We start from the raw sequence: 26,782 nt of genomic DNA on the forward strand, positions 1-26,782 counted from the left end.
GGGGTGGGGGGGGTTGACCACTCTTTATCTCCTTGGATTTGGGTGAGAAGAAAGAAGAGACTCAATGGGATAACTGTGGTTCTTCTGGTTAGAAAGATTTACAGCCATTTCCAAATTGCATTAAATATTCTGAATTTAGGACAGGAAACTTCTCATTATCTTCCACAAATCTAATTAACTAAATGAATATGCTCCAAGCAACAGCAGATTCTCCATGTGCACTTTTGAGTAAAGGGATTCTCTTCCTCATGAAACTGCAAACCAGCATCAGGCGTCTTCTCCTACACAGGCAAAGTGATTGCCAAAAGGGACAGTTTAAACCTGCAAAGAACACTCAAGTTATAAAAATATAACCCTGTTGAGAAACTCAAGGGCTGAGAGCCTCGGGGTATCATTTCTGGCCATAGCAGACAAGCAGTCCGAGCAGTCTAGTCACGAGGGCACAAGGCTGGGAAGTGGGATTAGAAACCGATGTTCAAACCAGTGGAAGATACAGACCAGAAGCAGACTGGTGCTCACAACAGCAAGTTGCAGCAGAGAGCGTGTCACCCACCCCTCTACACACCAGTAAGAGAAAGCTACTGCAGCAAGAGAAAATTGCAACTTGCTTTAAAAATAAATAAATAAATAAAAAAATTCCTGCAAAATCACCTCTGTTTTGACCTGATACATAATTTATGGAGGGGAAAAAATGCCAACCTTGAAATTACTTTGGCCCTATAGTTTTTAACTGTCAGAGATGATTTCTTTGAAATCTAATTCATGATTTGCAGGCTTCATTAAGTTTTCGCAAGTAATTTTAAACTTAAATCACCATTGGCAAATCCATCATTTATTGATAGAAACATTAGGACACTAATGGAGTGTGACTTGTGATAAAACAAGATAGGAAGGGATGAGGGTGGAAAAATGCTCCCTTCTGCCACAAAAAAAATTTTGTCAGGGGAAAGAAAAAAAAAAGACAGATGGGAAAAAATTAGCTTTTCTTTCCCCCCACCTCCTAACAGGCAATTTAAGAAGAGTTGTTGAAGTTGTTAAAATTATCAGCTAAAACTTGGGTAAGAAGATACAGCCTAAACTCAGTAACAAGTGTTAAGTAACAAATTTTCTGTTTTCTTCTTTTTTACAGAGATACTGTAAGGACGGAGCACAGTGAAACTCCATCCTCTGAAAGAGAATGGAGTTAACAAAAGCATGCCAAAGCAAGTAAAATACAACAGAGCCGCCCAGATATTTGTTACCAATTTAATCCCTCACCATGCTGAGTCCCATGATTCTGACTGAGGACATGCTGAAACAGTAGAAAGACGATTGCATTGTGACTGATATTTGAAGATTTAGTATACAGTAAGTCCAAACTTGACCAAGTAGATAGTTTTCAAACAAACAGCATCCAAGTACACGTCTCAGAGGCCCATTATATTAACAGAGGCCTGTATATATCTGATCCTACCAAGAAAAATTTCCTTCATGCTTTATAGCCATCTCCCTTCAGTGCAACTTGCCAGACAGGAATATATTTCTTTTTATATTCAAGATAGCACTTTTATTTACCGTACTTTATTTATCACGCCATCATTCCCCTAGTCTAGCAATTATGATTTCTGGCCACCCATTTTGAACAGATGTGATAAAAAGTACATTTCACATATTAAGTGACTTCAACGCAACTCCCAAAGCAAACACAACTCCTAATGCGGTGCAGAGCATGATGTCATGGATAGGTGGGCCATGCACAAGAGAAGTCCCTGCATCTTCTTACCCTGTGGCAGAATGAGGTTGTGCCATGAGTTACCACTGTAAAGTCTGTAGGTGCTGGCAAAGAAACCCTCCACTGCACTCAGATGAGAACACGCGGCAATCTGCAAGTTGATTAACACAGCCCAGAAGAAAGGATAAGAACAAAGAAAGATGAAAAAGAACTACAACTTCCTACAGTGCTAGCACTATGCAGCAGCATGAAAAATTAGGAATATTTGGTGCAACATAAAAAGAGAGGATAAAGAGGTTGCCCTGTCTGGGAGAAGCTCTCCAAGTTCTGCAAGGTTATTTCTAAATTCACTCAGACAGAGTTCATGAAATGACTGGCTGGTTGCTAAGCCAGATTTTACCATATTTTAGAATAACTACCATCCTCACTTTGAGGTGTATGGGTATTTCTGTCATTTTTTTTCTGTGACTTTTTTTTTTTTAACATATACATAATGAATAAGAATATATGAGAATAAGAATAGTAATATGCTGAATGTAATCCATTTTAAATAAACCTGCTCCTTCTTTTTTTAGATCTAAATTAAATGCAAAGTAAGCACCTCTTGAATGCTTGTGGCTAAATTTACCACTGGGAACTTAATGGGTGTGCTGATGAAACATTTACATGCACCTGTTTTGTCCATAAAGAGAGAAAATTTGCACATCCAATACATCCAGTTTACATCCAACTTCTCCTCTGCAATATGTTTGTCTGCTTAATATGTACAACTGAAAGATTAAATAGGAAAAACTGGCAAGGTTCAAAGTCTGGACTCTTTTTTTTTTTCAGATAGTGTTTAAGCCATCAAGTATGAGCTGAGATTGGTAAAGTTCTGCCATTCACATTTCAGTTCTGTTCTAATAAATGCCATTATAGTTTTCAGACTAGTAATAGAAAAGCTATTAATGTGTTTTCTCCATGTTAATCAATTCACTACAGGGATTGTGATGTTAACACTACTTTATATTACTGCCCTCATCATTTCTCATTCTTACAATATATAAAATATACAAAAGGGGTTTGGATTCCTTATAGATTCATTTTTATCTCAAAGTGAAAGCTGTGCAAGATTTGTGGCTTCAGACTCATAGCTGGTGATAAGCTTCTCCTTCCTCTTCCCAAACTAAATATATAAAGAGACTTTAACAAAATTAATTGCAGTATTCAGCGTTCATGAATTTCTACGCTTGTGTAATTCATTTCCTTGTAGATAGCAAAGCAAAAGGAGGTTCTCTTGCTGCCAAGGTTACAGGATTCATGAGCAAGCCTGCTCAGGACTCATGAGGAATAAGTAAAGAATCTCCCTCATCACTCCTTTCACTGGGGGCTAGCTTTTAATCACATTAAATTACTTGTGCTGTTGGACTGCATTCCTTAGGATAGAGGGACAGCCGGAGAACAAATGCAGCCAGGAGAATCCTGAACAGCCATTTCTGCCACAATTCGCATAACGTTTAGGAATAAACACTACTCCCAGCTTGGGGACCAATCATATTCATATTAATCTCTGGCAAAAGTATAGCCTCTCACTCAGTTCCTTCCTCAGCAACCCCAACCTTGAACCCAGGCGTGATGCGGGAAGGTGAAGCAGCCTGCGCTCTGTGAGAAAAAAGCAGCAGCATAAACCCTTCGCTTTCCCCCCACCTAATCCTGCTGCTCAGAGCCGATGACAGCAGAATTCAGAAAAGGGAATTTGGCCGTGATGAGGACCACCAAGGAAGACCCTGTGGGTGAGGTGAAGCCACAGAGTGCTATGGGATCAAGCTAGGTGTTTCTTCTCTTGTTGCAAATTACCAAATTCACTTTCAGGTGCCGTACATGCTTCTTACAAGAAATAGCTTTACATGCAGGACAAGACCAACCCAGCCACCCTTACCAAATCCTAAAGCCCTTCCTGTATGTTCTGAGACAGCCCAGACCTGGGGAGGGATATTGGTACCACCCAGAAAGTGAGGAGCATTTCCTAACTTTTCCTGGATTTTTGAGTTAGAAGGTGGAAGGACAATTTAATTTCCTACTTTATAAAATGCAATTCATCTTTCATTCCCCACTCACTTTTATAAAAATCTGCTGAGATAAAAGACTTAATTTATTCTTCCATTCAGTTGAAAAGGAAGACCAAGTGAGCTTCTAGTTCCTGATAAACCAAAGAGATCCAAACCTATATGCTCGTTCATACAAATGCATCTTTACCCTCCATGCACAACCCCACTCCAAAGAGAACACGAGAGGCTCAGCACTGAAGTCACAGAACACAAAATTTATTCCCCCCTTGTAAAGTGTGTTGCTGTAGTAGGGAGTGCAGGGAACCATGTCCCACCACTGTACTGCTCTTCAGTGTCACTCTACCTCTGCGGTGACTTGCAGACATGAGAGGGGATTTGGGACACCCCACTTAAGTGGTCTAATTTTCATGAAGTGTCAAAATTCAAGCCTAAAAAAATCAAATAATTTAATTTAAATAATTTAGGGAAATTATCTCAAAATGGGTCAACAAGGGAGAGACACCCAAATGACTCTCGGCTTAAAACCACATTTTTGTTATGCAGGATGCAGTTAACTGTCTGTTAAATCTCATTTTCCTTTAGCATTAATTTTTCTCTTTATCAGATTCCACTACCACCACTTAAAAGAACACTTAGAAGTTGCATAAGAACAACCTCTATAATAAGTGTCAAATTCTTGGCTACTTAACTCCACTTAATGCTGTTCAATCAGAACACAAGTTGTCTGCTGTAACTTAAAATTCCCACTGGATAATGGTTTCAAGGACAGAAGGTGAAGTGATCAGCAAGTCAGAATTGACATGGGGACATCTCGATGTCCTCTTCTCTTGGAAGGTTAGAATAACCACGGTATTGCAAGCTTTCAGAGATTCAGCTTTAGAAACTTGATCCTCTTAAATCACACTATTTAAATTCTGGATTCATGATGGTAAGCTGAATTAAGCAAACAGGCTTTGAGGAGAAAGAATAATTCTGTGACTGAAGAAACATGCTTCAAGTAGTGCATTTTACGCCCTCATCAGCTTTGTTTCTCAGTCCCCAAACGTGTCACTTTTCACAAAAACCTATATAGAACAGGACTCCTTAACCATTCTCTCCTAAATTAATCTTCTCTAGAAAGTTTCACATGGAAAAATCTTGAGTAAGAGTGATATTGGAATCCTTGAATTTAATATGCTATTTCAGAAAAAAGATTGATGAGATAGATCAACTTTAAACATAAAAGCTGTGGAATAGATAAGGACGTACTGAGTGACTCCTACAGGCTATAACTCTGCATGGCATCCTACGGGGACCAGCAACAAACACACAGTCTGTGAAACAGTGATGTGAAATGGCATGTTGCTCATTTGCATTGAAATTGTTTCAGAAGGGCACATGGAAAGGGTTTGTTTGTCCGTCTCTAAACCTGGTTGTCAGCATCTAGCTGCTAAACAGGACACAGCAGAGACCACACACAGGCAAATTCACACCAGGACATGCCATGAGCCTCTCTAGTGTCACTCAGCCTCACAGGGAAGCCTATAGCTCTTTCAGGCATACAGCTAACAGGTCTATTCCAAATGGCCAGCTACTCCAGCAGAACACTGCTCAAAACTTGTCTGAAATGGGTGGAAGAAGGCCTTTAGATCAGAAAAGTTCCTTTGTATTTCCTAGATCCAGCAGGAGAGCAGTTTTGCATTTCAGAATCTGATCAAATCTCCTCAAAGAGCTACTCAGTAATGTGGATGGTTCTGTGGTGTCTAAGGGGAGTGGTAGGAGCTGCCCCTGGATCAGGAGCAAGGAGCCTGAGGAATCCAGAATCTGACTCCTATGGAATCTGCATGGCCCCACCAAAGATGTGGAAGCAAAAAGCCAAGTTCTCCATGTTACCATACATAGCACTAGCTGATCCTTATGGGATGAACACGAAAATATAACCATACCCAATCACAAAATCTAACAAATGAGCATGTGGAAAAGGGACGTATTAAAGCCTCAAAAAGTTCAGCTCAACATGGAATAAGGTCTCTCCCTGCTACCCTCTTAGTAGTCTGGTATCAAGCACATTCCAGAAATTCAAAGTAAGTATTCAGAAAAAGTAATTTCAAAGAAATGACAGTGAAAGGCTAATTGGAAAAGCACTCATTCCAATAAGTATCACTGAGAAAAAGCTTTAACTCGCATATTCACCTTTCACTCAAATATTCTCCTTCTGTTTAATCACTGCAAAACTATGGAATGCACCAATGACAGGATTTTGTCATTGTTAAGTTCTTGCCACTATATACTTTCAACAAATAATTCTGAAGAAAAAAAAATGAAGTCAAATGGTCGGTAGACACATGGATTTCAGACACACTCAATTTCCATAAATTTTGTGAAAACTGTTGACTAGCTGCAGCAGATACCCAAACTTAGTGCTCAGAATGAGACAAAAATAGCTGAAATGTGAGTGTAACAGATACACATTTTGTCTGCTCTAGAATATACAGTGCCCTGCCAGTCAGCACTTGGGCTGCTTTTTTGACAGCACAGTGGTTGGAAGTACCGGACAAGAAATGTCAACACCATACAAGACAAGAGAGGACTCTCTATCGCACTAGAGGATGGTAAGAAGTTCATGAACGTTGGAAGAGAACAAATACCACTCCTACCTTCAACATGGGCTATAAGGAAGATCCAGGAACCACAGGCCTGTCATTCTCACCTCAATCCTTGGGAAGGTGATGGGACAACTAATCCTGGAAAGCATTTCCAAACACTTGAAGACAAGAATATGATTGAGAGTAGTCAGAATGGAGGGGGAATCATGCTTAACTAACAATTTCCATAGTATGGTAACTACCTCTGTGGATGAGCGGAGAGCGGTGGATGTTGTTTACCTTGCCATTAGTATGGCTTTTAACACCGGTAGCTCTGCAGAGAAAGACCTTGGGGTCTTGGTGGACCATAAGCCAGAAATGCACTCTTGTAGCAAAGAAGGCCAACAGCATCCAGCACTGCGAGTATGTCACAGGATGTGATTCTTCCTCTCTACTCAGCACTGGTGAGGCCATATCTGTGTCCAGTTCTGGGCTCCCCAGTACAAGGAAGAAATAAGACTTTCTGGGGTGAGCCATGCACAGGGCTATAACGATGATTTCACTGGAGTATCTTTCATACAAGGAGAGACTGAGAGATGTGACTGTTCAGCCTTGGAGGAAAGAAGATTCAGAGGAATTCTTATCAATGTGTATAAATAACTGATGGGAAAGAATGAAGAAGAGGCAGTAGTGCCACTCTTCTCAGTAGTGCCCACTGAGATCACAAAAGGTAATGGGCACAAATTAAAAGGCAGGACATTCATTCCGAACACAAGAAAACTTTTTTACTGTGAGGGTGGTCAAACACTGCAACAGGTTGCCCAGGGAGATCTATGGAGGTATTCAAAACCCAACTGGACAGAGTCCTGGGCAGCCTGCTCTCACTGTTCCTGCTTGAAGAGTGAGTTGTGCTATCTGAGTTCAAGAGGCCCCTTCTAACCTAAACAAGTCTGCAATTTTGTACCATTGCAAGGATGCTGGACAGTCATTGAGAACATGGATGGCGAAGAACCAGAGACTAGGAAACAAATATCCACAGGAATGTAGATTTCATTAATTTCATTTCTCTTCGAAATGTGTGATTTTTCTGAAGCCAGTGTTGAACCAATTTCTTAGCAGGCAGCAGCATCCCAGACATTCTGCATTGCAAGTTTAAGACATTATGCTAGAGAAAAAACCTGCCCAATTATTGCAGTTGCCATGCAGTGGGATCTCACTGTAATGCACCATCTCACACACTTGAGCATTATTTAGATCACCATGTGGGGAAGCGGGAAGGAGATTTCAAAAATCTTAAAATTAAGGATAATATCTTGGCTTCACAGAAGACAACACACAGCTCTCACTGACTTCACTGGGGCTAGGATTTTACCACGTTTTTTAATTTAATTTAAGTGTTCATTCTCTGCTTACACCTGATATTGTATCATATAACTAAACTCCTAAAAGGGATATGGCAAAACTGTGATATCCAGCAGCAGAGAGCCATTCCAGTGTCCTGGTCTTATTCAGCCAATCGTCTCTCACCGACGCTCTTACATTAGAATTGACACATGAATAGAGTTGAAAGAAAGAAAACTTATGATAGGCAATCAGAAACTGAGTCCTCATTGCTCAGTGCTCTTCCGTGACAACAACAGCCACTATGAAAGAGCTGCCCCTGCCATCTGTAGGTAAATCAGTGTCAAAGACAGCACGAACCAGGTGTCCACTGAGAACACCCAGCTATGGGAAGCCACACCTGGCCACTGAATGGCCACCAGCGGTGGTGGCAGCAGCAAGGGCACTCCACTGACATTTACTTAAATTCCAGTCCCACCTCAACACCCTTCAAGGTATACAACACATTCTCTTCCTGCTTTCTTCATATTCCCCAAAAGAAAATAGATGTGGGTTGTTTGTTTTTTTTTTTTCCGAAGCCACCTGACCTTGAAAAACCCATTGCTTCTGTTTGTTTGAATATATTCAGCTGCTTTTCTGCCGACTACAATGCATTCCCTATTCATCGAGAAAAAGGTGGACCTGAAGGAAATCTGCAGGATATTTTCTTGTGTGTGCATGTTGTATAGAGAACAATGTGATTCTCTTCAGACCTTTTAAATATCCCTTCAACAATTTTGATTAATTCAAATCTTATTGCAGCTCCTTTGGTCCTGAACTTTCAAAAGAAAACCAAATGTCTTGTGTGATAAATCTAACAAACATCTGGTTTTGAATCAAAATCTTTCTCTCTTACGTGCTTCATGACTTTCCACTTTCATTATTCTCTGGAGACTTTTTAGTTGTTTTCTTAAATATCTTCAAATGATCTTTTGGATCTTTTTCATTTTGCTTCATTTACATAATTTACCAATTTTTAACATGCAATTCAGTTTGCACTTCAATATGCCCTTCAGGGCGACTTCTGAAAAGGTCTCCTAAATGCTGAGGTTAGGACTTTGTCAACAGAGGCAACATGAGCACAGCTAAAGATGATGACATGTATTGTTCTGCTTTCCTGCGGTTCAGAGTGGCAAGGTGCAGATGGCAAAAACGTCTGTCAGAGCAACAATATCCTTGGCTTATGGCAGTAAAGTGCAAAATGGAGCAAGCAAGGAAATCAAAACATATATTGTTGTATAATAATTCAATAATCTATTGCAGAAAAAAACCTTGTTAAGAAATTGCATCAAAGACAATTGGTAGCAGGAGAGGGAGTAGAAGTAGGTGAAGGGATTTCAGCAAGAAAGAACTGAACCTATATGAGAATTCTGTTCTCAAGGATGTCTCCCCTGCAATTTAAAAGGTACATGAAACAACGGCAGCACAACGAAGTGAATTAAGATTACACCATGGTTAAAACAACATTCATACACGCCTCATTCACTGCTAATGCCAGGACACTGTAGCAAAATTGCGTTATACTACCATCATCCAAATGATCAGAGGCATTGCAAGCGTCAAGTAGGAAATGTGCACCCTCAGAAACTGTAAAACAAAGTTCTGCTGCTGCTTCCTGTTAAGATATATCCCTTTACACAAAATCTACTTCTCTCTCTTCCAGCTCAGTCATTTCCTATTGTCAAGTCAACCACTGATTTTGGTGCTCATTTTTAAAAAGATTCGGGGAGTCGAAGATTCCAAGTAATTAAAGATAATTAGTCCATATTAAAGATGATTACAGATATACCTGATTGCTATTTTACTGGCACACACAGTAACACATCACCATTGACTGGTAACAACCACTGATTACGTTGGTTTTGTAAGTTTGGGACTATAATTCCAAAGGTACAGTGGCTGGTGTCTAGAACACTTGCTGTACCTCCTTCCTACCCCTGAACTTCACAGCAAGGATTCAACCCATAATTATCAGCTGGAAAGACAACACCCTCTTGCAGTGCAGCAATATTTTCAACGAGAAGTTATGCTATGCAGTGGGTACCTTGTACATATCATGGAGACTGGGTATTATAAAGCACCTGAACAGGATTTCTAGCCTTAAAAGTCAACACACTGCACCCTAAGAGAACCCAGAACTAGGAATGGTTTAGAGCTGCTGATGAACAGATCTTGTCTTTCCTTGTTTCAGCTAGGAGTCATTCTGTGTATACATACCATTGCTGAAGGGAAATAAAAAGAAGGGGTTGAAAGAACTTAGGCTGCAAATTCTACCTGATAGAGTGGTCTAACCACCACATCGTTCTTCAATTGCAGCTGACAAATCCGAGACAAGGACTGTATGCTATTGGCCTGCTTACGGTGTGGTAACACAAAAAGTCATCTTCCCTTCTCTTTCTGTATATGTAAAAAGTGTTAAACATTTAGTTTACTGTCATTTTCTAATGTTGTCTGAAATACATTGTGACACATCAAAAATGTTTGTAGAATGAATAAAAAATGTGCTGTCTGTTTCAATATACTACCTCAGTCATTGCTCTGCATTTGATGTTGCCTGTGTTTAAACATCTAAAACTGCCTTAATTACGTATTGTATCACCTTTCTAAAACATCCTTTTCTCTTTCTGTTATTCGTCCCTTTTTCAAACAGAAGTGTACAAAATGTGTATCAGCAGTTAGAAGAGATGCAAAACTGGGAGTCAGTTACCAGCTAAAACTAGTGCTGATCAGGCAGGTGTATGTGAACTGGTGCTGTTCACTGAGCTCTGTCAGCACTGAATGCCAGCGTGCGTTCGGCTCCTCATCCAGCTAGACACTGAAATGGCTTTTTATCTGACCACAGGTGAGTAATGTAAAGCCCTCTGGAATGGTAAGGACCCATTAGATTCATTCAGAGAGCACTAAGTATTTCCCAGGAGACACTGAACCTTCAGCATTTTGCCTTCAACATCACTCCTCCCAGTCAGCAAAAGTGGGGCTGAACTACTCACCACTTGTAACATGCTTTAAGATGCCTGGACAATGTATTTAATAACCACCATCACTGTATTCTAGAGTTTTCCTTTGGAGAGCCTGGCTGAAGACCTGCACTATGAGTATTTTGTCTACTATACAAAATCTGAAACTTGAGACTCAGGCAAGGAAACAAATCATGGTAAGAGTGCTCCGACAACAAAAATATGCTCTGACGTGGTCCTGAGATTATGAGTTAACCTCTAATTAGGGATTACAAACCAGCATGAAGGAAGCCCAGATACATCTCTTTCTGTTGTAGGCTAACTGATACATCGCCAAATATTCATCAGGAGACCCTCACATGACTTTTGTGATGTCAGGAAATAAAAGATAGATCTGACTGGCTTTAAGCCAGGCATAATGGCAGCAGCAGCTGTGCTCGATTCAGCTATACAGATGGGAATTAATCTCCCACTCAGACAGGTTAGAGGTTGGAACTGGATTTCTCTTGAGAAAAAGCACTATTCCAAATTGCGCAGTAGGACAATATAAAAAAATACTGTACTCATTGCAATATGAACAAAAATCCATACTGACTAAGATGAGACACCTACATTCATCTTCATTTCTGAACTCAGCCAAAATAGGAAGATACGCAGCATAAAGAGCTGACAGGCTACTGCATTATCTAATCTTTACAAAAGAGTATTTGTGTTAGGCATGGAGCTTAATTTAGGAAAGTTTGATTTTCCTTTCTGTGCACCCATTCCCCTGATAACACTTTATTCAAGGAATCAATTAGGCCTTGATCAACCATTGATCAAGAATTCTCAATGGGAAGCCCTAATGCATTTTATCTGCTGTTATCATTCCTAAATAACACCTATTTCTGAGCATGCACTTAATTCTTTTCATCAATACCATGCCATTCTTCAACAAGCCTGTTAATAGCATTTTGGAGGTGCACTTTCAATGAAATCCTCCTTTGACAAATGAATTAGTGAAACTATCGGGATTTCCTTTGGGGCATTTGCTTTTTTCAGCCACACAGGCAAATAAATTCCATCTCTCTCACCTCCTCCTGCCTCAAAAAAGGTTAAAGTGATGTGTTGGAGTTCAAGATACTAAATGAAAAGCTGTTCAGAACAAATAGAAAAGATAAGCAATAATGCTTTAAGGCAAACATTCATTATTTTTCACTAAATTCCCCATGGAGTGAAAGATGTGATGCATCTTTACAGTCTCCACATTTTTTCAGTCATTAGCATTTCCCCAGCAATATTTCTTTTAAAGGAAAGACACAAAAGGTGCATATCAACTTTGACAAGACTTTGGTATATGATTAAGTCAGTCACATGGATTTAAGCATGCACTTAAGTTATCTGCTGGATGGGAACAGATTTAAACCTATGCCTGAATGCTTTGCTGAAAATAAGCCAAAACGAATTGGTTATAATTAAATTCTTTTGATGAAAATTCTGCAACTCCCTATTGTGTGACACCAGTACTGAAATGCTAATAAACTATTTAAAATTAAGCTTATTACCAAGTAAAATAAACCACAGAGACACTTCTGTCTTTTCTTATTTTATATCACCATTTATATAACATTTGCATTTTGCATTAAAGAAATAAAATACTTGACCAGAGCTAATACATCAGCCTCACAGAGCAGCAATTGCACTGCCTTGCGGTCCAGGAGACGATCTATAGATTCCTCCAAATACACCTGCAATGCTACTCCTGTTTATCTGAGAAATTTAGCTATGTCAGCACATTTGTAAAGCCCCAACTCCTGGACACTGCCAGAGAGATGCTACATGCCAGGAACTGCTCAATGTGTGGAGAGCTCTTTTAAAAAAACCAAAACAAATGGAACCCTAACTGGAAATTAAAGCATTACCACACAGGCTGCTCAGAAACCACTGTACACACATACCAGGCCTTGCACGCTCTGAAGCATGTTAAGTTAGCTCAGCACAACCCCGCAGAAGTACCACTGAGAGATGAAACTGGCCTTGTCCTCTTGGAAGCCTTCTGCATGCTGACAAACACAGATACTGCCCGCACAGATTATTGTCGGAAATTCTGCCAGCCTTGCCCTGCAGCAGGAACAGCTACATTCACTGGGGCAAAGGAGGATACAGGGACTCGGTATTTCTACCACCACTCAAAAGGTTTCAACAGTGAGAAGTTTTCCAACATATGACCATGGGATGGTGTAGGCGAAGTCACATGCTGATGGAGCAACACTGGTGGAAAAGGCAAGCTGTCTGACTGAAGAGAGGTGCTGAGCGACCACCCTGCCAGTACTTCGGGACATTCCAAAGCCTGTTGTTTTCCTGTAACTTAAGACCATCTGTAATCTGTATATAATTTGGAAGATCTTGTCCCTTTCACTTTAGCCTCCATTTCTCTGTTTTCAAAAAGATTAACATCTGTGTGTGCACCTCGGACAGCCCTGCGTGCTCGGTTGACTAGGAACGCGAGGCATTTCGTTACCTGAACGGAAATCCTGCTCTGCCAAAGCTCTGTCAAAGACAAACATGCAAAACTTTTAAAATCTCTGGACAGAAGCTCAACAAGAACAAGTTTCTGTAGTAGGTTTGAACTAAACTTGCTGTATGAATAATTTCTTCAGTTTGATTGGGAACCCCTTCCTCATGCGGGCAAGTGGCTCAGCAACACCAGATCATTTCTATGAGTAACTGCTCATAAGCACAAAAGCTGGATAAGATTCAGTCTTTCCACTTTGTCTTTAAAGACAAATGTGAAAGAGGTCGTGAGGACAGAGCTATACTTGAAATCATACCCACTACATTCCAGTCTGCTGTTTCTAACCTGTATGGGACCAGGCAAAATACCAATCAGGAAATAAAATAATTTATAAAATGTTTAGAGAAAAAAAGCAAGAAATGCATCAATCTACACACCATATTTTTTATAAGCTAGCAGTAAAAGCTATAGAGGAACTCATTACAATTTACTGCGACACAAAAACCAAGAACATTTTCACACATCTCATGAAAAACAGAAGTAGCCATTATTTTTCAATCCTCTACCATTCTGTGGGCCATTTTCAACACAGCTAAGCAGGCATGGAATTTAGGCTGTAATTTTCACAAGGACCCCAAGTGAGTTAATGGCCTTAATCTTTACTGAAAATTCTGGTCTTAACTTTGAGTTGCCAATAGCAGTAACTGCTCCCATAATCAAATATCATAGTCAGTGATCCTTCAGTGCTTTTGTTCCTTAAAATGGCTTATGTTACTCAGTTTAACATTTCAAAAAGAAAAGAATAAAAAGCACATTATGGTGGTTTAGTTATGTTCTTCCATTTGTGGGCATTAAATAGCGGCACCATAGCTCTGTTCATAAATCAGAAAAAAATGCAGACAACTGAACAAACAAACCTACTGAAAAAAAACATGTATTACAGCTGCAAAAAAGTAAATATAGACTTTTTTTTTTCTGTGCCTCCAGGAGAATCATCACAATAAAAATAAATACAGATGCTAAAACCAGAAGGATTATACAAGTTAGAACTGGTACAAGACTATGCATTTTATTATCATAATTTATATTCTAACAGGGTCCAATCTGGTTTGAGAAATATAAGGAGTGTCCAGTCTCTGACAGGATTGGGCCCTGCTGCTTTCTCTTTATCACAATAAAATTAAGGTTAACCTTCCCAGTACTCCTTGGATCTCTTATAAATACATATAGAGCCTCACATAGAAATGATCCACTTACAAAAAAAGTCAAATGCTGCTCCATCTTAATGGAATTAAAATAAAACATTAGAATATTCAAGCTATAGATGGGTGGCCATTCCCATAACCATTCACATGACTCTAGCAATGTCACTGGAGTTTGGACTGCTTCAAACAGGAGCATAAATTTAGCCTGAAAAAATAGTGCTCTCTGAGTGATATCAACCTGTCCTAGTGCTTATAATCACACAAACTCCATTCAACACCCACATCTCTTGGGCTGATATTTCCACCTGCAAAGAAGAAAAAAAAAAAAAAAAAAGCTGCACTTTGGGAACTTGCATATGAAAGTGCACAAACACCAGTAGGACTCAAGTCTCTCCGGTGCCCACTTTGAGCTGAAGACAACCTATGAACCAGTCATGGCTGCTCTGGGAGCGGCCAGGACAAAATATAAGCACTACATCTTCTTTCTGACAACTATCCCGTAGTAATGCATTTCCTCATCCTATTCCCACACTGCCCACATTTCACTTCTGCAGAATTCAAGGGATTCATATTTTGCAATGTAACCAGGTGGAGGAATAGTGAACAAAGTGTGAGCTCAGGCCACAGTGCAGAGATCCACAGTGCAGCTCCAAGAAACAAGGCATTACCCCTTTTCCTTCCCACACAATGTATTCCTGAGCTCTCTCCAAGCCCCCGTCTTTCTTTACCACATCAGACCACATAGCCAGTTCAGAGAAAGAGTTGCAAACTCCAGGGCAGCATTTATCTCATCAGATCAAGGCAGACATCTCTCCCTCAAGAAAAGGGAAGATGACATTTGAGGGCATGGGAGCAAGTTGGCTGCTTAAAAGCTCAGAGAGGCTGCTGCCAAGCCACTAGCACGAGAAGCAGAGGCAATTTTTGGGCTTCTCCCAAGCTGATGAATGAGAACGGGTCAGACTAGGCTGCCTCGAGTGCCAGCAGCCTGTCCTGTCCACCCCCACCACTGCACACACTTCCACAGCTAAAGGATAGAAGTGCTGTGCCAAAAACCTACCTGTGAATGGCTGTAAAGATCTTCTGTCTTGATGCTTTTTAATAATGAACACACTACTAAAGCAACAGTCCCAGCAATGGATACAGGGCTTCACAGCTTGGGAGCCCATGGGTTGTGTCCGCACACACCTGGACACACACCCTGCCTGTGGCTGACACCACGGTGCAAGCATCAGCCTGATCCTCTGCCCCTCCTACAGTAGAAGGAATAAATTGGGCATTGTTCACTGGAAAACTGCTGCTAAATCAGCTGTAATACCTGGCATAGCTCAGTCTGTCAGATCCCTCGTCATCAGCCAAACCAGCAAGAGCTCTAACTTTAGAATCAGCCCCAGCTGCCTGCAGAATCTTGGGCAAGTCTCAGCTCCTGATTCTCCACCTGAGCAGGGTAAACACCACCCTGCTTCATAGAGAGAGAAGAGCATTGGTTAACCTTTGTAGCAAGGGGCAAAGTATCCACTCCAGTCTTTCCACTTGACAAAGCAGGAGTAAATGAAAACTGCAAGGGAGTCCACAGAATCACAGAATCATTCAGGCTGGAAAAGCCCCTTGGGATCCAGTCCAACCCTCAGCCCGACTCTACAAAGTTCTCCCCTACCCCACATCCCCCCACAGCTCATCCACACGACCCTTAAACACACCCAGGGATGGGGACTCCCCCCCTTTCTGGGCAGCCTATTCCACTCTCTCATCAACTGTCCATTATTCAACCTCTTTTCAAGCCAGAAACAGAAAATAAAGATTGGCCCCCATTTTATCCTGGGAAAAATGTTACATGTACATGCAGCACTCCTAATTATGCACACAAAATTAGTGTTACTTTCTTCTGATGTGCAAGTGTTAGCATAGATTGTTCCTTCAGTAACTGTCCAAGGAACTGCATTAACTGAACTACTGTGGTGGACTGCTCTGGGTTAGCTCCTTGCCCATACCAGTACACGTGGCAATACTGTTCTTCACATCAGGAAAGCTGGCACACAAATCCTAAATATGCTGTACGAAAATACTAGTTTTAGGCTGCTGCTGTTTTATTTATTCTGTAGGCAGGACTGTAAGTATAACACAAACCAGAAATTTCCTCAGTATAAGACCATGGATTTAAAATCATACAGGAACATTAAGAGCCTCAAATTTGATCATTCACAATACACAGACGACAGCAATTTCTCAGCTCAAACTGCACTTGAACTGGAGCCCATATTTGAGACTGTTTTGATCTTACAGACAGCTGCAGTGTACCTCCTGCATCAACCCTCAGTGTGCAACTCAGAGGAAAGCTAAACTCCCAGATCTCTTTATTAAGAACAAATAAAAACCACTGCAAGCCAACAGGCTGAGGGAGGGAGAATCCTTCCTGACCCTTTTTCACTACTTTTTGCTTCTGAAGAGTGAGGGCCAACATTCTCTGTGACACAGTTGTCAACATAACAGCACTGATTTCTTTGTATATAAAAATGTTTCATGGGTTTTTTTCTTTCCTTCATACCCACACATTTATCAAACTATCAGCTTCAACAACAGCCAGCAACAAGTTGAAGACATGGACCATAAGAAACACTTATCTTATAAACCTACTCAATATTTTCAAGTACTTCTTCTGTGTTCATGACAGGTCTTTAGTATGTCATTGGTTTAGAAACTGCTATAATTTCTTTTCTTAAAATCTCTTAAGCAGAGGATCTCTTTCCTTCCCCAAACCGAATCAGGGTAGTCTCCCCAATCCTTCTTCATGACTCTTCTCTTGCACCTTCCTAGCACTTTTAATCAGTTCTGTTACCAAAACTCAGTATTAAATTCACAGTGAGGCAAATCCATTAATTTATACAATGAAATGATAACATTTTCTAACCGATTCCCTTTCTAAATATAGCCAAGTGTTGTATTTGGGTTTTGGAGGCCCATTGCATATTAAGTAGATGTCTTTATTAAGCTGTCACATATGACGTGTAGATCCTTCTCCCAAGAGTTTACAAGTAATTCAGAATCCAATAATGCATACAAGTAATTTTAAATTGCCCCTTCTACTTTAATTACCTTGCAAGTTAATTCCATGTTCCAGCTACAGCACGCCATCCGGCAACCTAGCTCTTTTCAGTCCTCCAGAAGTGCACCTGACAATCACTGACAGTGTTCATTAATTAATTCAGAGCCTTTCTAGAAAGTGATGTTGACATCCACTCCTCATCCAGGTTACTGCTAAACATACTGAATATAAATAACCAGGTGTACGGTTAATCCTCATTTTATTTTGATATTTTGTGCAGTTATTTTGATTTGTATTTATTTTTTGCTATTTTGTCTTTCCATTTCAGAATAAGTTGTTTATTGGTTATTTACCTGACGACTGTTAGTTCATGGCAAAATTTTGCCACCTACCTTGTGATTTTCAAGCTCCCTTAGTCTTCAGTTGTAAGAGACTTTGACAACCTTGATTGAATAGGCAGGTTACACACAACTGTGCCCTTGGTTTGGGTTTATTCATATAAGATTTGTTTAAAAGAAAAATTATTTTAATGATAAAGATAATTCAGATAGGCAATCTTGCCCTTACAACAGAAATACCAAGTAAGCACAGGAACAAAGGTCAAACATAAGTAAAATTTGAAACAACAAAGAAAAGATTTGTTTATTAAACTTTTATACATTTACCTTGGCTTTCTACTAGAACCTAGTCCTACAAGGAGCAACTTGGAAAAAACGAATTGTGTGCTCTTGCCTGTGCTAAGGACACCTTCTTTTTAACAACATTAATGTGGCTTTTAAATTGTACACATATTTTTTAAAAATCATTCTGATGGGTGTCTCTTCCTACATCTTCCCAGTAAGGCTCGTTGGCTTCTTAGTTTTTATTGTGGGGGTTTTTACTGTTCAGCTTGTGGTTTGTTTGTTTTTTTTTTAAATGGCAGATGTACTTGGCAGTATCTGTGACCTTGAGCTGTACACATGAGCAAGCAAGAGAGCCCAGTCCTGCAAGGCTGTTTATGCATTCTGAGAGAGCTCCTTCTGAGAGGGGTGTCTCAAGGAAGACAGAAGCATGATATGCATACCAAGCCAAGTACTTCATGATTTATTTATAGGGAAAAGGGGCATAAAAATTTGCTGAAGGGGAAAGAAAATTGAAGAATCTGACTTACCTTGTCGCTGTAGACGAAGAACAGAATCACAACAGTGAGCTCCAACAGAAATATAATTAACAGCATGATAAAAAACTGTCAAGAGAAAAAGGGACAGGGGAAAAAACAAGAAGCAAAAACCATCAACATCTATTTCAGCCTTTTCTGGATGCACAATAAGTACATTCAGCAGATCATGCAGAATGGGAAGGGGGAGTCACACAGGCAAAGCTGCTGTGCTACAGCAGAACAAGGCACACGACATGCAGCAGCTGAAAAAGCAGGTAAAGGACCAGTCAGGAAACACAACAGCATCTGGGCATACGTACAGCTCATTTATATCACTGATTGCAGGAGAACAGTGTAAAACCCCACAGAGATCTGTCCCCCCAGTAGGCCAGTGCTCTATGTGACGTAACCCTTGGGGACTCTTCCCAGGCTAGGTTTTCTTTATTTTTTTCCCCATCAGATCTTTCCAATTAACAAGATTTCAGCGAAGTCCACGGCTTAGACTTCCCACTGCAAGAGAAGGTAGCCTGGTCCCACAAACCATAAAGTCATAGCTCCTTGCAAGGGAAATTGTAGAAGTGAAAGGCACACCAAAAAGCTTCTATACCAAGTCAGCTTTACAAGCAATTGAGGTAGCCACACAAATGACCCATGGGTTTCAACTGAAAGGGGTGATTTATACCAAAGACATCAAAGCCAAGCCAGTCCATCTCTTCTTCTCCTCATAAACCATGGAACTGTCTAAAATCCAGTAGTCAAGAGCTCAAAGAAGAGGATAAAATTTTTTTAACACAGGGATTTCACGTAGATTCTCTAAAGCCCTCAATTCTGATTGACTTCAGTGAGAGGAACTGCTGGCAATGCCAAGCACTTCTGAAAAACCATATGCCCTGCTTTTTGTTAAGATGCTGGATGGGTCTGCAGCACAGACCTGAAGTAGCACCAACACAGCGGTTGCACAGAATTTAGAACAAGCACTATCAGACCATTAAATGAGACTGAGTTTTGCAAAGATCTCCCAAGGAGAGAGAGTAATTTTGGAAACTTTTTAGGCTCATGCAAAGGTCCTGCTCCCTATAACACAAACTCCATACACTTAGCAGCCTGCAAGGCTGGAATTCTAATATGGAGCAACACTGACTTAATTGAAATCCCATCCCCAGGAGAAAAAAACCAGTTACCATCTCTTTAGCTCCAACCACAGAGCTGCAAACCTATGAAAGTTTAATAGATACAAAGCCTTATCAGAGCTTCTTCACTGCTTGGTAAGTCAAAATCAAACCTTTGAACCCATGGATTTCTGTGATCGAATGGAGGGTAAAAGGTCAAGAAGGGGAAAATACCTTTCTCCACTAGTACAATTACACTGTCTACAGAAGTCATTGCATTTTGCCCTGTGAGTCTTAAATTAAAATTTGTTTTCAAATCTTCATCACCAGTATCTTCACACCTGCCTGACCCTAATACTGGATCCTATTACTGCCCAGTTTTGAATCACAGAACTCATTCATGCTTGTGATCCAAGCTGATTTCCATACCATTACAATCCAACACTGACCTTCTGTATGGCTCTGCAAACCAGCCTTGGTGCAACTTGCTTATTTTTTACATTTATGACTTTAGCCTGCTGCACAGCATTAATTGAAACAAGACCAAGGATATCTATCACTCTGCAAAGATGCACAGACACTTTGCTATATTTAATTTGGCTGTGGGGCACTTTTTTGCTCATCCATAAAGCAAGGCTTTATCAAAACGTGCATGTGACTACCACAGTCTCCCTGGATTACATTAAGCCATTTCTAGAACAAAGAAAGGACTCATACCCATTATAAACCGTGATCAGCACTTCCTACCACAGGACCCCAATTTCATCAGTTTATAATTTAGCCAAACCTTAATTGTCTATGCTTATACATTCTGAGCTTGTTTCTGTCTCAAAAATGAAAGCTTTTGGCAGAACTTCAAAAACAACACTTCAATTACTTCTAAGAATGAAGCAGGGCAAAGTATGTTATTTCACCCAGGTTAAATTTCTGGTGGCTTAATTTGAAATCCTCTCACATGCCGGTGTTTAGAGCAAGGACCTGAAACAAAGTTTGGCTCCATTTCAGGCACATGTCTTTTCTCTTACCCAACTACAAGCGGATTTTTGTGGGAAAATTATTAACCTTCAAAAAACTGCATTTCACACATCCAGTAGAGATGAGAGGGCTCAGCAGCTAAAACCTTCAAAGTCTACAACCACAAAAAGCCTACTCACATCCTTCCCACAGCTCACGTGTGACCAGACAACTCACAAACCATCCCACAAAGCATCTTCCCCACTCCTGTGGTGCCCACACGCACCTGCAATGCCCTTCTGGTGTCCCCTCAGAGCCGATGGCTTCCAGTCCCGCTTCACAGGACATGACCAGGAACAGTGGGTATGGCAAAGAGTCAGAGTAAAATTCAGGGACTTGTTTTTCCTGTACTCTCAAGAAACCTTTTCCTCCCTTCTCTGCACTCACCAGCATGGAGACAATACAAATGAAGCCAGGAAAGGACTGCAGGAGAAAGGAGAGCCTGAGGAAGGGCATTTTTAACAGCACATGGGGAATGGTTTGGTATAGGATACAATCTGGCTACCAGCTTTAGAGAAACTGGACCTACTGGCAGCAGCCGATTGCGGCAGGGGACATCAGAGGTAAAGGCAAGGCCTGAGCAGCGCCAGGGGACACACATGGAAAGCCAGGAGGAGCTACACCCTTGGGAGGCGGTGCCTGGGAGAATCCTGAGCTGGAGCCATGGAAAAACAAGAGCAACAAACAGCGTGGCAAAAAAAGGAAAGCATGCTGCACTGATCCCCACGGCTGAGGATAATGGGTGGGGAATGAAGACTGGTAAGGGCGGAGGAAAGGTGTCTGGAGGGAAGTTGAGGTGTTTTCTCATGCGTGTAAGTATGATTGTTTCTCAATACCAGAATCGGTAATTAAAAGTTTATCACAATTTGCAATAAAATAAGTTAAAATTTCATTACTTGAGTTTTCCCCTGCAACACCAAGTCATACAACTCTGCTAAAACCCCCAGCTTGGGACTGGAGCAGGCAGCTCCTGTTGCCTGCTGTGCCACTGTGACCAGCAGCAGAAGGTGCTGGGGTGGATCTTCGAGCCAGACCATGATGGTGATCCTGCCTTCTTCAGTTCATACTAGAGAAATAGGTGTGATGTTGCCATCATAAAAGATGATAAAATATTGAAGTCAAGCACTCAAAATTTAGGAAATCTCAGAATAAAAGTCCTCTCAGTGATGGTTATGAAGCATGTCTAAGTCCTTCCCTACACAGGTTCAGAGGTTCCTCCAAGCTATTACTGGTGGGAATTTGGTTTCATGCACTGCAGAGTTTAGAAGTCATACAGTGAGCCAAAATTAATGTGTACTGCTCAGGAAGTCCAAACCTTGATAAGTAGGATTATGCTTTTTCTCCATAGGGAAATATTTTTGTTTTCAAATAAAATCTCTAGTTTTATCTTTCTTACTATTTGCAGTCATCGACAGAAGGTACACCATTATATCACACGTAACTAACACATTTTAGTAATCCCACTGTGTGCACAGTGGAAACACACACTGTATGTTTTATTGCAAAGGTAAATTAGGTGAGGTCAACTTTAAGGTGGAGGGTTCAAATTCACCACCTGGTAAAAGCTACAAGCACTTACATGTCAGCACATTTATCATCCCCCTCTAAAAAAGAATCCTACCTGAACCCAAACAAACTTGTCAGAAAGTAAAAATTGAGGCTTCAGACCAATCTGGCTGTAAAGCATAGCCTGCACACCTCAGCACATCTTCTGACCACCAGAGTAAAGTGCATGCACGGATGCATGGACAACCTGCTCCTCTATTCCCATAGCACTTTAACAAAAGTTCACTTTCAGTTCCATCCTCAGTTTCATCCCAAAGGGAATGATGCCCCATCTGTGGCCAGAACCAGCTTGGCATATCCCATTCAAATTTTAAAGTGAGAAGCATAAGACCACTGAAGGCTCACAGCACCTAAATCCCCACCATGCCTGCTGGAAACTCACAGCTCCTTTTCAAATGAGTTCTCCCACTGTGGTGACAAATACTAAGAAGAATAAAAATGAGTTTTGCTTTGGTTCACTGGGGCTGCAGGCTATTGGTATAATAAAGATTTATGCATGGAGAAACAACAATCCCAATGCAAAGCATTCATGTAAAACTCCATAAAAAAAAGATTAATCTGACCTTGTATGGAGAGATGCTTTACCACACTACTTGTCAAATAGTGGGATGGAACCTAGTAGAGGTTCACTGGAGAGGTACCTACTGCACAGCTTTTCATAAATTACACCTGAAATAACCCCACAGAAGTTTTGATGAGAAGGGAGGTAAGGCGACGCCTTTCTCTCCAGCTACCACTGTTGATTTCCAACCCTTAAGAAAATTAAGGCCAGTTTCTCAGCAGTTACCTTCATATTCTACAAAGCCCATGACTTTCCCACAGGTTCCCATTAAAGGAGTAAAGAAAAAGAAATTATGCAACTGCTATGCCTACTTCATAGCTATGCACCACTCTCCTGATGTCAGAGAGAGAAAAATCTATTAAAGGTCTCAACTTGCAGCTCCATCCCCACTGGAGCTGTACTAGGCTTCTGACCCATGAGTCCTGGTTCCCTTCATCCAGCCTCTTAATATCAGTAGAAGAGTCAAGAACTGTTCTCTATGTACATTATATAAAGCATGTCTCACAAAGGCACAGAACAAGTTAATAATATTTTCTTCCCAAACAAGATTCTCTGGTCTCAGATGTTAGAGAGACTTGCTTCTCTGCATGATGACTGAACATCACACACTAATGCACAGGATTGAGTCTTTTGCTTCCCCACTGCCTCTCCTTCCCAAATCTTCTCAATAGTTCCATCATGTTGCTCAAACCACTCATCTCTCCATGTCAGGAGTAGCCACTCTTCTCAGTTTTCCAAAGACAAAGTGACCATGCACAATGAAAACCAACCCATGATCGTCTTGTTAGTCTCCTAACATTTTGCTATGAGACTAAACATGATATAACTGATGGTAAAATCAAGAATGCTTTGTTTAGACTGATCCCTGAAGTAATTAATGCTTTTAGGCTGATGGGAGTCTGTCTCAGAAGGAGACAGTAAGATCTCAGTGTGCCAGACCCTCCTCTCAGCTAATGACAGGAGACAGAAGTTTCTTGCAAAGCATTATTCAAATTCTCTTCAACAAACAGCAAGACAGTAGCAGGAGGACCCAAATGCCATCAGCCTCTTTGGAATAGTGACACACTCCAAAGCAATTTTAACGTTCATAGCTTAGCAAATAATTTCTTTAGACAAAACAGCCTACAATTTAGCATAACCTACCTAATAAACTGGACAAATATCTTCAACAGTCAGCCTGTGCTGTGTTCCATCATGTAGTATTTACCTACACTGCTAATCTGTCAGCAAGGGGGACAGTTAGCTTCTCTTCTGACAGAAACAATAGGAAGTAAAACACATGAGCAGGTAGGCTGATCCTGTGAAAGTACTCCAACAAACTAACTGCTCTTGGCCTGCAGCAGCTTCCAAAATGAAGAAGGAAAAAAAAAAAAAAAAAAAAAAATTTACAGTTAATCATTCCTCTTTAATATCAACTGCAAGTTTGATACAGTCAAGCATTCTGCCTTTTAGTTAGGCTGGACTACCAAATCCTCACTGATTAGCTTTAATTTCAGTATTACATTTCACTTCCTAATAAGCACCTCAGGTAGCAGGAATTAAAGAGAATTTGTTGGGCTAAAAGTCTTCCAAGAGAACTCTAACTCCATAGCCTGGGAGGGATTTTAATTTGTCTGCACGGTCCTAACATGTACATATATAACTTTGGTCTTCAAGAACAGCACAGCTTCAGCTGCCAGAAGACAGTCTCTTAGAATCACAGCACCATGTATGTTGGCAGTGACCTCTGGGGATCATCTGGTCCAACCCCATGCTAAAAGCACAGTCAACTAGATGAAGCTGTGCAGAGCTACACCCAGTCATCCTCTGAGTGTCTCCAAGGATGATGATGGGCAGCCACCCACACCCTCACTGGACACCTTTTTCCAATATTGACTATCTTCATTATAACAAAAGTATTCTGTATCTCTAATTGGAATTTCTGTTGTCGTAGCTTGTGTCTGTTGCCTCTTGTCTGATCCCTCTGGATCTTTCCAAAGATTCATTTTCTTTAGATTCTACCATAAGGTTGTTGAAGACAGGAACAAAATATCTTCCTTGCTTTAACTTCTTAAGACAGAACAAACCCAGCTCTCTCAGTCTGTCCCTGCACATCACGTGCCCCATAATCACCATGGTGGCCTTCCACTGGACTCCTTCTCCTCTGGTATAATGTGTTTCTTCTACTGGGGAGCCCCAAATTAGGATAAGCACTCTAGATGTAGCCTTATCTTATTCTGGAAGAAGGTGTTATTCTCTCTCAGTGTCAAGAATTTAAGGGAATGTGGGGCTTGGTCTAACCCACAACTACCCAATTATTACATTCACCTTTTTATTCTGATTGAAGACAAATGAACACATTAACGTGCAGGCTGTCCACACATTTGAAAGAGCTCTGCTTGTTCTGATCAAAAGGAGAAGGTCCTTTATTTTTGAGTTAAAAGGAGGATTATCAGATTGTGTTACCGTGATTTAGGTCTAAACTATCTGCCAAAAAGATTCTTTTTTAATTGATTTTTAGATTATAATTTGATACGAACAGAAATACTATCAAAAAATCACATTCTGCACACAACCTCCTCTGCAGGGACAGCATCTTATCTTTAACACTGAAGGTGTAAACAGTATCTCTCTTTTCTGAATAAATGAAGTCAAACCTTTACCTACAAATTCACAGAGCTCCATTAAAGTCAAGAGAACTTAATGGATTTTATACCAGCCACACTTTACCAAGCCTCCTGAAAATGAAGAACTCTCCTTGAATTTAATATGCTTTATAGTTTTCCTGTTCTCTTATCATAAATTATATTTATACTGAAATAACATCTAGTAGACTGAGTGGAGATGCCTCATTACTATGGTTGGCATGGCCAAAATCATAAATTTGCCCTGCAGAAGTGTAGCATCCCCATGCCTAACCAAATTAAAACTGATGCATCAACAAATTTAGATGCATAAAGTCAAGCACCAAGAAGAGTAGCACTGTTGGAGATACCAAATGCTATAAACTATTGACAAATTTACCGCATATTCCACACTTTGGAAAAAGTCAAGCCATCTATGACAAGTCAAAAACAATGCAAGAATTCCCACTGAGGTACCGGGAAACAGATCTCCAGGTACTGCAGAACCACCCACTCTTTATAGGTGTGCGCTACCTGCTTTCAGGTACCAATGTTTGCCAATGCACAGCAACACAAAGATCATCCCCAAGCATCCCCAGAACAGCTTTTTTTTATTGCATACATGACTTCCACAGAGTAAAAACTGTTATGGTACAGATTTTATCAGCACTCAAAAAAGAAAAAAAAAAAAAAAAAAAAAAAAAAAAAAAAAAAAAAAAACAACAAAAAAACCACCAACCCAAAACAAAACAAACAAACAAAAAAAACACAACAAAAACTCTTCCACTTCTGAAAGCAAAACTGTTTAATGTATCACTAGTTCTCACAAGAAGTTTGATTTAACAGAATTCCCCAAAGGCATTTTGATCTGATATATTAATAGGGAGTAGGAACATTATGAAAGGTTCGCTTAGTTTTTTAAAATTTTTTTCTTTCTTTCCCAAGGAACTGAGCAAGGAGAGGAGAACAGAAGAATAAACACAGTAACTTCTGCAGCCTGGAAGACTTGTAGAGAAAGAGGAAGAGCAAAGAATAAGGAAACACAAGACAGTGACCAGACAGTAACAATAAGTGGAATTACAGTCAATAAAATCCCAGTGTATTGATCTACCACATGAAACACAACAAAAGGAAAAGGGCAGCCTGCTTCCATCAATTTCCATCACAGTGGATTCTCATTCCACATCTCAATACCAAAGCTTTTGCTGACACTTGGTTTGAATTCTCCTTTCCTTAGCTCCATACCATCGCTCCTACTTACCACCCTCATAGCACCATGCATGCTTTATTTCTGCCCATAATATTTAGACTCCTCGAATATTTGCAGACTTATGTCCCATCTGAGCCCTCTCTCTGCCATGCTGTGCATATTTAGCTCTTTTAATACTTCC

The 26,782-nt window shown here is 40.5% G+C and overlaps 1 protein-coding gene across 4 annotated transcripts in view; it reads right to left on the reverse strand.

The window, feature by feature from the left end:
• The window catches only part of TSPAN4 (tetraspanin 4), a 383,591-nt gene that overhangs the window by 33,932 nt on the left and 322,877 nt on the right, over positions 1-26,782 (reverse strand). For all 4 annotated transcript variants that reach the window (XM_026850346.1, XM_026850345.1, XM_026850344.1 and 1 more), the window contains one exon: positions 18,550-18,624. In XM_026850346.1, coding sequence (XP_026706147.1) covers positions 18,550-18,624 — 75 coding nt within the window. The remainder of the gene's footprint in view (positions 1-18,549; positions 18,625-26,782) is intronic.

Source organism: Athene cunicularia (genome assembly GCF_003259725.1).
Source record: "Athene cunicularia isolate RWA chromosome 5 unlocalized genomic scaffold, athCun1 chr5_part2, whole genome shotgun sequence".
NCBI lineage: Eukaryota > Metazoa > Chordata > Aves > Strigiformes > Strigidae > Athene > Athene cunicularia.